At 51.2% G+C, this 13,901-nt stretch overlaps 1 protein-coding gene across 1 annotated transcript in view; it reads right to left on the reverse strand.

Moving 5' to 3' along the window:
- The window catches only part of ZSWIM5 (zinc finger SWIM-type containing 5), a 99,811-nt gene that overhangs the window by 23,632 nt on the left and 62,278 nt on the right, over positions 1-13,901 (reverse strand). Inside the window, exon 2 of the mRNA XM_074151691.1 lies at positions 5,134-5,490. Coding sequence (XP_074007792.1) covers positions 5,134-5,490 — 357 coding nt within the window. The remainder of the gene's footprint in view (positions 1-5,133; positions 5,491-13,901) is intronic.

A 13,901-nucleotide genomic window follows, 5' to 3' on the forward strand; every position in this document is an offset into this window, starting at 1 on the left:
ACACAAATCCCCTGGAGACCTGACCTTCTCCTCCTCCCCAGCGGGAAGGCAGAATTTCAAACAGATTTACTGGTACGGCGCTCCAGATGCTGTCATGGGATGACCTCAAAGTTAAAGACCGCCTGAGGACTTCTCAAACATTAGCCCTGGCTCAGTGCGACATGACAAGTGGGCAGGGACTTCCTGCATGGCCAACCTGGCAGCTGACTTGCTGTGCACAAGGAGCAAGACAGGCCAATGGGTGAAGGACAATATTAGCCCAGGAGTAAAGGAAGGGCTCAAGGTTGCCAAGGATACATCTGGGACAGAAGTGAGAAGATGAGGCAGAGTGCTCCTTACAGCTTTTGCATGAGCAGATCTGGTTTTCTCATGCCGAAGCCTGAGGGACAAGAGTTTTCTGAAGGTCCTTGCCTCCAAGCTAGCTCCTGAGACCCTGCAGGACCACAAAGGCCCCTTGGTGATTCACACCAACTCTCCACTGGCTTGCGCTTGGAGAGAACTGCCTTTGCACCACGAGACAGTGGAGGTTTTGTGGCTTTTCTGCCTTCTGGCTCAGAAGACCATCCCAAGCCTTTCAATGGCATCAGCTGAGCACCACAGACACTGTATGCTCAGTGGCATTTCCTTGGGCCTGACAGACCACCCCAACCACATCTCCTGGTCTGAGGGCGGCTCTCCCTGCCATGCCTGAGCCCCACTCAAGCAGGCTGAGTTACCGAGCCGCAAACACTGGGCCTGCCAAAACCTCCTGCTCCTCACCCATGAAGGGGGAGACTTCACTGATGATGTACAAAGGATACCTCTAAGCCCCAAATCTTCCAGGCCCACAGGCACGCTCACTCTTCAGAGCTGCCTCTCCTGTCCTTAAGCTCCTAATTAAAGATTCTAGTAACCACCATCTCTGTCCCTACAGCAGTCTCCACCAGACTCCTCTTCTTCCTTGGCCACAGACTGCTTTTGCCCTCAGGAAGAATCCAGTGTTTACCTCCAAAGCCCAGGCATCCCCATCAGGTGCAAAGGATGTATCTGAGACAGCAGCTTCCCTCCTGTACACCTCACAGTGATCCTGTCTTCCTCTTAAAATAAATTCAGATCATTCCCTACAAGCATGAACCAAAACACAAGAGGAGATGAATGCCACCTCCCAAGACTACCAGTTGACCTGGACCCTGCGTACTCGCTGCTGCTGGATGTTGGATCCACGCTGCAAGAACAGGAAACCCAGTGCTGCTGTCGAGACTCATTGGTGCTTCTGAGTTCCTCCTCCTCCATATTGCTTGCTTCTGCCCCCAAAATCTCCCTTTCTGCCTACAGTTCCCATATCAGCTCTTTTTCTCAGCTTTGCCCTCTCCGATACTTCCTGGCCCTCTCTGTAATAGTTTATCACACCAAAGCAATCACTCTCTGTTCCCCATTTGCACCTCAGGAGGACATATTCTTCCCATGGTTCATGGTGGTGAAGCATGGATCTCCCCAGCAGCAAAGCTGCACCTATCCATGTCATGTCCCACCACAGCTGGTGGCCCTGAACCACTTTCTCAGCTTGCATTTCCCTGAGTTGGGCTGGCCCCACAGCAAACCAAGGCAAGCCCCGGGCTGATGCTCTTGGAAGAGCAGAGAGAGCAGAGTGACAAGGTGGCCACCACCAGATGGTCCTCACTCCATCAGAGGCCTGGCTGTTGGATCCAAGCTCTCCAGCTGCAGGTCCTGGCTGCCCCCAGCAGCCACCCCACCAGGAAAGGCCAAGCAGCCGCCAGTCACATTTGCTGGTGCAATGACAACCTTGCAGCCTTGCTCCGTGCCGGACAGTCACGCCGCTGACTTTGTCCCCAAGGAGCAGGAACACAGTCGGGGAGGGGACACAGCAGCACTGAAACCTACCCCGGTCCCCTCACTCCAGCTGCCACTTCAGACGCCGAGCATGGAGGCGTCAGACACGTGAGACGGGCTCACTGCGAGCCCCCTGCCCTTTGCGGCCAGCGAGGAGAGCAGAAACGTGACCCACTGGAGCAGGCAGAGGTCAAGTGGGGAGCAGGGCGGCAGGCACACCTAGGCTCGCGGCTCGGATTGAATCCTTCGAGAACAGGCCATCGCCTTGGCTGCGCTCCGAGACTCCATCATTACTGGATAGTTTGCATTTCCTTCTAGGAAGGCAGCCGGGAAGATCGGCATGCAGCGCACAGCCTGCGGCTACAGGCTCCTGCAAGGAACAAAGCTCTGACGCCCCGAGACCAGCGCGACAGACAACGGCCCATAATTTTCTTTGCTGCTCAGGCTCTGCAGGGGGGAAGGGAGCAGCCCTGAAAGCCTTACTTTACAAAACCGGACGATCCCCTTGCACAAGGGGCATTCCCCAGAGAGCCTGGCAATGCTCCCGAAGTGCAGAATCAGCTCCTCCATCCCACGGGTTCACCATCACCATGGAAGGAGCAGCCTGTTGGGTGACCAGGGGCAGGTGGTGAAGACTCAGTGCTTATATGAAGCTCAACAGACCTCTCCTCAGAAAAAATGGAGGGGAAAAAAAAAGAAATAAAGGATTTCTGGAGAAGCTGTTCTGGCTTCACAGTTTACACCTCAGGTGTCCAGCGCACACGCTGTTACTGTTTGGGCTACAGAAGCTGGCCAGCCAAAAGCCGGCTTGGCCTCAACCCCAAGGTGAATGATGGTGTGACCCCAAGGGTCTGAATTAGACATGGCCAAAAAACGCACGCCTGTAAAGCCCCACATAAAGCATACCTTGAAGAATTCAAAATCCCAGGATCAGGGACCTTCTATGAATGCATGAACTGCAGCTGGTAAGGGCAAGATGAGGGAAAAATTTGGATCCCCTTCAACTGGAGCTCCTAAGGAGCTGCTGGATTGCTCTCACATACGCAGTCCCACACGCCTGCAGCCCTTCCTCGCCCTGGGCTCCTTGCTCAAGTAGCTCTGCGATGTAGCTGCTCTGTGACTGTGCTTCACTGGCAGGACAGGGAGGGCAAAGCTTGCAACACTGTCCAGGATGAAGAGCCGAAGCCCTGGATGACACCACTCTGAACTTGAACGCAGATTTTTTTTTTGAGCCTTCCTTTTCACAGGATGCAACATCTATGAATTTTAGATCATCTTAGATCATCTTCAGCTCATCTCATCGTCCTAAGGCTGATCTGCATCCTCCCCCAGGATCATAGAATGGTTAGAGTTGGAAGGGACCTTAAAGATCATCAAGTTCCAACCCCCCTGCCCTGGGCAGGGACACCTCCCACTAGACCAGGTTGCTCAAAGCCCCATCAAGCCTGGCCTTAAACACTTCCAGGGATGGGGCATCCACAACTTCTCTGGGCAACCTGTTCCAGTGCTTCACCACCCTCACAGGAAAGAATTTCCTCCTAACAGCTAATCTAAATGTTCCCTCTTCCAATTTAAAACCTTTACCCCTTGTCCTGTCGCTACATTTCCTGACAAAGAGTCCTTCTCTGGCTCTCCTGTAGGCTCCTTTCAGATATTGGAAGGCTGACTTGGGATCCTCCCCAAGGCTGTTCTCCTGCCTGCAGAGGAGTTCACTTGCTTGTGACCACGGCTATGCAGCCACGTGGGTGTCAGATAGGTGCCACCTTCTGCTGAGTAAGCCAACACGTCTCTGCCAGTTCAAAATCGCACACTGGAGTGTGTGACTTTGCACGAGTCTGAAGGGGCAGAGAATTTTTGCTTTGTTTTTTATAACCACTTGTAAAAACAAGAGGCAGATATTGAAATGGAGCCAACATCTGTATCTTTGTAAGACTCTCAATCACCAGCCTTTTGCTGACTCTAGAGCAATAAATATTCAGAGCCTTAAAAGCTTTTCTTCAATCTCGTTAGGAGAAAGCAGCCTCAAACAATGGCCAAGAAGGGATCTTGCCCAACCTCAGCTTCAGTGGATCAGCTCAGGGAGGGAACGGACCTCACCAGATTCTTGCAGTACCACAGCTCCTCATTCTTTTTTAATGCCAAAAAATGAGGAACTCCCTACAAAAAGCAGTAATTTAGAGCACAACCACACACGCAGCAGATGTGGCCCAGCGGAGGAGACAAAAACCTCTCCCAAGGCAGGAACAGAAACGACCAGATAGAGGGAGGGGAAAATATCTAAGATCAGAGCTGCCATCACCCCTATGGTGGAGGTGGACCCCTGGCCTCACCTCTACATGTGGATTCAACCAGTTCAGATCCTATTTTAAGCTGCATATGGGGCTTTTCATCTTCAGAGCACTTAACAGGCATGTGTTAATCCCCGCAACGCCCTTCCGTGGCAGATAAGTGTTTATTATCTCCGCTCTACAGCTGGTGGGACAGGCACGGTGGGGAGCGGCTCATTGTTGCAGACCCTGGGCAACCTCTGCTCCTGGGCTCCTTGGAAAGACACAGCAGGAGCGTCCGGCTTGAGCTGATGAAGGGAGCCTCACAGCAACTCCCCAGGGAGCCTGGGCCACCTCCTGGGCCACTAGGCAACTGCAGTGGGGCTGGGATGGGCACTGTCCCGCAGCCAGTGCTTTCCAGGGGAGGAAGTCAGAAGCATCTTCCGAATGCAAAGCCCCAGGACACATCTCCGCTGTCTTTGTGCAGTAGGTCAGGACAGCGGCGCTCATTTATTATGAACAAATTAACGCCCATGGAGATTAAAGCTTTATCTCCCACCAGCTCAGCTGCATCTGACTTAGCAATGTGCAAGGCTGGGCTGACACCATGTCCCCGCACACCAGAGGAGCCACATCCCCACTGCACCTCCTGCTCCCCAGGATTCCAGCACCACCTCCTTCTGTGCTGGGGACTAAATGTGCTCCCTTCCTCCACCCTTGGCTTCTCTGTCCTACTCTGAGCTGTGCCTTGTGCACCATCAGCCTGTCCGCTCTGCCTTTTCTTGCCCGTTGGAGCCAGTGTTTGACAGACAAATACTTAAAGAAGAACAGAGGGCAGAATGGAGATGTGTGGCCAACATCGATGTGGTCCCAACACCCATGCATTAACCTCAGTCTGACGCTACTAGCTCTCTCTGTGCAGCAACAGACAAACATGGCAAAACGAAGGTCAACACCATTAGCGTGAAACCACCAGACCATCCCCAAATGGACAGTGAATCGGTGCCAAGCCACCCAGGGAGGAGGGAGGACTTACCATGCACTTGGTTGATCTCCGAGTTGGAGGACAGGATCTCATCAGCCAACTTCTGGGCGGTGGGCAGCACCTCGGTGTGGTGTGCCGTGATCAAATACTGAACAAACTTCTGGAGCTGGTCCCTGTTCATCTGGAAAAGGGTTTCTGAGATGGGAAGACGGAGTTTAACCTGGTCCGGCTTGCGGATCCTGTACAGCGAAAGCGCCACGACGTGAGCGCAGTAAAAAATGTCCTTGTTCCCGCAGCCACATGTCACTGAGGTGATTTTGCAGCGGTCGAAGCTGATGGCCACCTTGTAGGTCATCTCTGGTTCTGTTGCAGTCGCCGGCTCCGTTACCGTTCCGCTGAGGTGGAAACCTGGAGAGGGAAAGGAAAAGAGGGAAAGGCCATGTTAGCTTCCCTCTGACCACGACCACCCATGCAAACTCTGGAAGGAGGACAAGGCCATCCAGGGCTGCTCACGCATCGCTACGTCAAGGAGCACACCACCCAATGCACACCATCCTGGTGGCTTACACCCAGCCCATGCACGAACACACTTATGCACCAACACACATCTGCAGCCAGACTCATCGGTGAGTTTATTTAACAGCCAAACCCTCAGGGGATGAGCAAAGCTGCTCAGTTCCCATTTGTTTAAGAGTCTCTCAGACTGTTTCTCTCCTGGGAGTCATCTTCATCCACGCCTCCCTCTCGCTGAATTTGCAACTCACATGAGCAAGGAATGGCAGAAAAAGGCCAGGTTTTCTTTTCTTTGATGAGGCAGACAAAAAAACCCCACAGATTAAATGCAACATAACCCCAATTTCAGTCCCTAAACCAGGTACAGCGCTCCAGGGCATGGCCACAGCTCTAAGCTCTTCCACCCAGCCACAACAAGGAGCAGGGATGGGAGCAACGCACAGCCTGAACCACAGGCTGGGGAGAAATTGTTTGTTCCTTGTGAGCTCCACAATATTTGCTGCTTCCCTGCAAACTCTTGAGCTTTTCCCAAAATACTGCTGCCAGGGAGCCAGCCGCTCATCAGCTGCAAGGACAGCCCAAATCACTCACACAAATGTTAGGGTGTTCCCTACAACCCCTGCCGTGCAGTGAGGGGCTGCAGCGCCTTCAGGCACAAACTGTGAAAAAAAGGTCCCAACAAGTCCCAAACGCGAGTTAAGAGTGAGAAACGGGCTCGGAAAGTCCTCTGGGTCCAAGGAAAGTGGATGCATCAAACAAGCAAGGGATAAAGTCAGCAAGAAAAGACTGAGTACCCACCAACCTCAATCCGAAAGCCCAGGGAACCCTTCCCAGCAGCTGGCTGCCAAGGAGGTCCAACATCACCACTTTGCACTTGCCCAGCCACCTGGAAAAGGGACATCTTTGTTTCCCTCATGCATCTGCCTCGTTGAGGAGAATGACGCCACACCAGGAAGTTAATTAACGTGACCAGGGCCACCCAACACCCCCGTGTCAGAGCCTGGTGTGGTACCTGGGATCCAGCACACGGCACCGCCTGCCCCAGCCCTCCTCCCTGAAGAGAATGCTCACTTTTCTGCATGCTACTGCAACCTTATTAAGCCCGTGTTTATACAGAGGTCCCTGTGGAGCCTGCCATCCCCCTGGAGAAGGCGGCAGACAGCTGAGAGCCCTACAATTAGCGACAGAAAAGGAGAAGGGGTGGGGGGGTGAAGATTAAAATACATTAACTGCATCAAACCCTTGTGCATTTGCCAGCTCTCACAAAGGCTTTCCGAGACAAATTCTACCAGAGGTTTTTAATAAATGGCATCAAAACCAGCTATTCACTGCCAGTCTCTTTAAAGCCACGCCAAAACCCACATTCAAATCTGATTAAGCGTCAAGGAGGTCTGCTTTCACTTTAGTGCAGGGGAGGGGGAAAGCAGACCTGTTCTGCTGCCATCGCCCAAAACCCACCCCACGTGGCCAGTGGAGCAGGAGGGGTGGGATGGACAACCCCGCACTACCCTCTCGCTCGCACACTGCCGGCAGTGGAAGGGCAGCTGCGGAGGTGCCGGGCTCGATGCCACGGGAGCAGCACGGCCCCCGAGCACCCCGCTCCCCACGAGACCATCCCCCAGCAGCCAAACTATATAAATCCCAAGGATAAACTCCAAAGTGTTTATGTTTTACCACTTCTCTGGTCTGCGATACTTGGCAGGCAGCTCCGACTCACTGCCAGTTTCTCCCTAGTTTACTTTTTGAACAAGTTAAAAGGATTGGAAAACACGTCCCTGAGCAAGAATTTATGTACATATGCATATGTACACCAATAGGCCCATACACACATATAAAACCTTCTAGGACAAATTACTAGCCATAAACACTGCCTTCGAATGCTTACTTTAGTAGGATCGTGGGCCAGACCCCACTTGGGACTAAGTGGTGTAAGGCTGGAGGAACTCATTTAACCAAACAACCTGTTTCGGACAGGTGCAAGTCTGAAAATACATCAACCATGGTCTGAATGCAGCCCCCCGGAGAGAGGAAATTTGTCCATATACTTCCCAGGCTCCTCTCAGGTATCCTTAAAGCCGTGCTCCCCCCACCTCTGCGAGAGCCAGTCCTCACAACTCGTAGTCGGGGTCTGCACATAGAACACGACCGCTCAGCATGTCGACAACTGCCAAGTTCATCTGGCACTCGAGCCCAAAGTCAAGCGTTGGTTTAGATTTTAGCTGTGGTGGCAGCAGGTCTATTTAAGATAAACAAGGAACTCTATACAAAACATTTATCAAAAGCTTAGTCAGAAATTTAACATGGAGGGAAAGGAGCTGGTGGGAACAGAGGCATTATTTGGGAATATTTACATTAACAAGAGGTCAGCCTGCAGCTACCATGCTGCGCCCTGCTCTGTGTCTGCACCTCAGGACCCATGGGCGCTCACCAGTGATGGGTATCACTGTCCCAGAGAAGTGTGGTAGTTAAAAGATAGGTTATGGTGCGGTTACCCCATCGAAGCACTCACTCCTGGTTCACACAAAACCCTGGTGCTACAGTCACCAAGAGGCTACAGGTCACCCTGGAGAAGGACAGCTGTCTCTGTACTCTCCTCTCTTCATCTTGCATCCTAGAAGCGCATGGGGCAGGCGATACCGGCACTCCAGCAGAAACACAGCCCTGGCCACAGACGCAGGGTCTGGATAGTGCTGAAAGCAAAAAATAAACTCTCTTCCATGTCCCCCCTCCACGTTTGAATTTAAGACGTTCCTACAGCCGAGTGCTTATCTAGGACTTCATCTTCTGTTCCTTAACATAAGCTAACGGTGTTTGATTTGCTGCCAGCAAAGTGACAGTGCCAGGGCTTGAAAACCATGGAAAAGAAATAATTAAATACCATCTTTGTAACTACAGACTCATTACGCCCCATCAGAGCCTAGCTTTGTCCCAAGAACGACATCGCCTCCTCCCTGCCCCAGAACAGCCTCCCCTACTTTTACCACGGATGCTTCCCAGTGGATATCTCTCTGATCCAAGTTGCAAAAGGAGCTGAGTGTTCATACCTGCCCCAGAAAGAACACAGAGAGGTGCCACGAATGTTCACAGGCACACAGGGCACGATGAGCACATCTCCTTCCTAATCCCAGTTAACCATCAAATGGGGGCAAAACACCAGAGCAAGGACCTTATATTAGTGCCGCAGGACATTTAATTTAAATTAAAACAGACCCTAGAAATGTATTCTGGGAATTTGCGATCTCCACACTGGTGGCACTTCCAAACTCAACACCTGGGCTCTTTGGAGCTGATAAACCCTGCAGGCTGGGAGGAGAACAGATCCACAAAACATCATCTCTGCATTCTGAAACAGCTGTGTAGGATCAACCCTTTAGCACAAGCTCCAGTGCAGGAGACATTGTCATTAAGACAAGACCATTAAGGCCTCAACAGAAGTATCTTTAACCAAGATGGAGAATTCCCTGATCTCTAGAGCTACTCAGCCAAAAGGAGCTTTGCAAACTCTTTCAGTTCTGTAAGAGCAGCCAGAGTCTTTCAGCTGGACATTTTTAACCCAGATGTCTCCAAGACACCCATCAGGAGAAACTACTAGCCTGTTTTGCAGCTCCAACCCACCACTGGGCCAGCTGTGGAGACTCCTAGTCTTGGGTCCTCTAGCGAACCACGGAAGGTAAAGCCAACATTCAAGCTGACTGCATCAAAACAGCTGAAGTCCAGAGATGGGCAGACAACAGGCAGAAACTGAAATCCCAGAAACATGCAAAACCTAGGCATAATTCCTTCTCTTCTCATAACTGTGTCATCAAGAGCCCATCAGGAGGAGAAGGGAGATAGGAGGACCCTGCAGCTACATCACTAGCCAGGAACTCGAGAGCTCAGCTCTGCTCTCTCTGGCAGTTGCTGCTCACAGCCATCCCCCACATTTCACACCGCAACCCAGGCAGAAGTCACAGTTGTCATTCGCAAAGTTGTGCCATTTGGAAAAATTAGCTTGTTCTTCCCAGGCGCAGCACTCACTCGCTTTTCACGGAGCATTATCACAATCCTGCCAGGGAGGCAGCCTTCACGCCAGAGCAGCCACTTCTAGAACCTAGCCCTGGACCAGCAGAACCAGAAGCCATCTGAGATTGCTGCAATGGCATTGCTGTGCAAGAGGATGGGGACCAGTAACGCATGGGTAACATAGGGACCGTTTCTTCACGTCACTGTGGCTCCTCTGCAGGCTTTTCTCAGTTTTTGTGGAAACCTGGAAGCAGGGCAATGATTGGTTCTGCAGAGGGAATCGTGCAACCACATCCACTCCCCTGAACAAGTACCACTAGCAGGATGCAGTCGGATGCTGTACAAAAGGCTGCCAAAACCTTGCACAACTAGTAACTGAGGCTGATATTTTGGGCAGCCTCCCTTAGGAGCAATGTGACGGGAAGTCCATCCACGCAGCTTCCCAAAGGCATCAGCCACATCCCCCTGCATCCCAGCCGGAGAAGGGCGGCTGCAGCAGACAGCAGCTCAGCTCTCCCTCCTCACCGCTCTCACGCCCAGTGCTCAGCTCCCAGGACCCCACCTCTAGTCAGACCAACCCCATTTCAAATCCGTGTTTGGGAAGGCAGGCAGGAGCTCTGCAAAACCAAAAAGGAACGAATACATAGACATCTATGGGGCCCAGCAGATGTAGACAAGGTAAACTGAAATCCTCAGTACAAATTGTATACACTAGGTTAACATGACCCAAATATTATTTTTTTTAAATTTCCAAACCACAGCGGAAAGGTATTTTAAACTACAGCAATTCCAAGCTCTTTAGTGATTAAACGGACTGCAGCTCCAGCTCCTAGTGGAAAAACCATTTGTTTTTCCACTGTGTGAAAGCCATAACTATCAATGAATAATAATTGCTGCACCGACTGTTATTTATAAGCCATTCTTGGTCACATTTCCGTGCCTCGAAACAACAGCCTTCCAAACGTGAACGTAAAATCAGTCAATATTTGTAATGTAGACAACACCCGTGGGAGGAAGGTGTCGGTGTGTGCTCGCGCGATGGGAAGCGGAGGTTAGTAAAATCTCCCAATGCTTTCCAGCTTCTAGATCAATTCCTCCAGCCGGCTGATGCTGACAATTGCTCAGTCCCTGACCTTGCAGTTGGAAAGGAGATGGGCTCATGAACTCATTTGCACATGACAATGCTCCAGCAAAGTGAATCATCTGCCTCTGATAGTAACGGAGAGTACGGCGCGCCCCAGCCCTCCCGGGCTCCATTCAGCCAGCGCGGGGCTGGCCTTTTGTGCTGCCAGTGCAAGAAAGACTCCGCTGAAGATGTGTGCAATTAAACCCACTTTTCTTGTTGCTCTTTTGATTCAGCGCGGTTCAATGAGAGGCACCCTAGGCAGGTGTTGTCACACACAGATAAAATGTGCCTTTTCAGAGCGCTGGCAGACAAAAAGAAAGAGGGTAAGGCTGAATCAATTGCCATTTCTCCCTTGCAAAATAGGGAATCCAGGCTTCCAGCGAGTCAATGAGCAGAGCTGGTATGAGTTTACATCCTCCCTCCTCCCCAAAGCCATTTCTTTTTGTCATCGCAGGCAAAGGTGTTGCCATTGAGCGAGACCTTGGCAGGGATGAAGGAGGCAGGCGCCGGATGGCCGGAGGATGCTGCCCTAGCAGAACGCAGCCGTGCTTCTTCTGCTCCATGTTTTCCCCTCGCAGACCTCCTCCCCGGTCCCCACCACACTCCTGTCCTTACCCGGTCATTACCACCCTGGAAAAGCACCTCTGGCCTTTGCAGAGCTAATGAAGACCATTAAAAGCCACTGGTAAGGAGCTGTGCCCGTGTCTGAGCTGATGCTGGAGGAGCCGTAAGAAAGGGATAGGGCTGAGCTGGAGAGGATGCACCATGCCTGCGAGTGTCCCCACATGCACCTACGGCCTCAGACACCAACTATCGCAGGTTAGAAGAAATTTTGTGTCAGGTAGGCCAGGGAAGAAGCATGAGCTGCAGCTGTAAACAGAGGAGATGCAAGTGGGGCTGTTTGTGCTGGAGGGAGCCGTAAGCTCCTCTGAGCAGCTGAGCAAGCTGGAGGGACGCTCTCTCTGCCATCTGCTCTGATCCCACAACACCTCCTGCAAATGAAGAGTCAATCCGCTGGTTTCTATCCCTGTTAACCTCTAATCAGCCACGAGAACCAGCCTCTGCCTGGCTCTTTATCCAAGCCAGCTAATGCGTGAAGCACACCGCGCTTCCCATCTGCTCCAGCATTAGTAGAGTTAAAGGACAAAGCCGTTTCCCTGTCCCGAGCATTCACTTACACAGATGCCCTTGTATTAACTCAATTTCCCAGTGATTTCCATTATTACCCTTACGAGATTTCTGGTGTTTGTTTATCTAGGAGCCTGAAATGGAGGTTCCCCCCATCCGCCCCTGGCCAGCTCAGGGGGTGGCTGGACCAAAGCCATTCTCCAGAAGGCTGGTCCCGTTCTGTGACATTCCCCAAAAATATTCAAAACTGTTCCCCCATTTTCTCCCTGGCCTGCAACGCTCTTTGTTGCCCAACCAAACATTAAGACCCAGGTTTTGGGGTATTTTGTTGCCAGCCCTAAAGCAAAGAGCACCTTCCACAGCATCACCTTCCACATCCTTCCGCCAGCAAATGGTTTTTTTATCTACCCAGATGTGCAACTCTTGCTCCAAAGACATATGGTTTGGAGGAAGAAGGAAAAAAATACAACTAGTTTTAAAGATCGGACTGATTTCCTCTGCTAAGGTGCCGCCTTGCAAGCTGAATTCCTCCGCTAGCAGTTCAGATTTAATGCAAACCAAACCCAATGCCATTTTTGCAGCACCATAAGCAATAGAAAGGGCTTGAAGAGAGGAAGGGTTCACCGCATCTTTGCTAACATGTGCTGCCCACGTAATAACTGGTGGCAAAATGCTGTCAAGTCTCTGCTCTTTACTGCTACAGTATATCTCACGGTGAGCTTGAATGTAAAGAACTTTCTTAAAACCGGGAGAAATTAGAAAGATGAGGATGTGCAGCACATTTTTTGGCAGAAGTGGTGAATGCACCATCTCCACACCAAGGAGAACAAACACCACATCTCTGTGACCATCCCAAAAGCATCCCTCTTCTCTGTGTTCATGAGTGGCTGTGTCTGAACAAGGAGCAACGCGGTTCCTTGTTACAGCTCAGGTGTTTTCTCAGCAGACGCAGGGCTGTTTTCAAGCATGAAAGAAAATATCCATGGGGAGGAAATTCACTTTTGCTGGAGTTTCCGGGCTCGTGCGACCCATCAGTCGAGGCTGCCGCACAGCAGTCACCACCCCGGTTGCCTCAAGGAAACTGATGGAAGATGCCAAAACTCACACGCAAGGCTGAGCTGGGGTCACCTCCCGACTTCAATGGAGCCACCCAGATTTCCAACAGCTGAGAAGCTGGCTTCTAGTACATAAAAGGCTTTTAATTAAGAAATGCCTCTTATCCCTCCGTGCAAGTGTCACCACGATGGGATCACTGATCTTCATCGCAGCCAAAAACGAGCAGAGCAGCACCCCTCCTTTCATCGCTTTTTTTATGTGGCGATTCACATAACTCTTAGTTCCACAAAAACTAATCCTGAGCCCCCAAAAGTGAAGCACTTCCCATGCCAGAGCCCTTAACCCATTGCTCCTGGCTTAAGGGCTCATCCTTGGGTACCCTCTGCTTGGGGAAAACGTTGCCCCAGAGCCAGGGACATCCTTGTCCCTCTACATATCTGCTCCCCTTGCTGACCTGCTTTTCCGAGATACATCAACAGCTTCTGCATCAACAGCTTGTCTACATCTGTCTTAGCCTTAGGATGGGGAGCAGTTTTGGATTTTGTCTCCAAATACAGAGAGATAAATTACATTCAATGCATATTTTGCAGCTAAAGCCACCTGCAGTGTGGGCCACCTCCAAACCAAAACCCAAACCTCAACCCATCAATATGGAAAGTCAAAAGCAAAACCAAGCCTGAGAGCCTTCTGACTCGTTTCCTCACAATGTTTTGGTTTTGCACGGGGCAGACTGTCAGCCAGATTAACAAGGGCCAGAATCAAACCAGGGCATCACGCAGCAATGGAGGGAAGCAGGACACTACCCCGCTCCTCCCTGAGACACCAGACCTTAAAATAGCAGCTCTACAATTTATAGGGAAGTTATTAGTGATGATTTTCCTGGCCCTCAGAAGCCTTCTGAGGGAATGAGGCAGCCTAGATTCAGTATGAAAATCTGCTCCAAATCCTTTCCAAAAAAGACATTTTTTCCACTAAGAATAGCTCTAGGTTTTTT

The sequence above is a fragment of the Numenius arquata genome, chromosome 8, assembly GCF_964106895.1.
Source record: "Numenius arquata chromosome 8, bNumArq3.hap1.1, whole genome shotgun sequence".
Taxonomy (NCBI): domain Eukaryota; kingdom Metazoa; phylum Chordata; class Aves; order Charadriiformes; family Scolopacidae; genus Numenius; species Numenius arquata.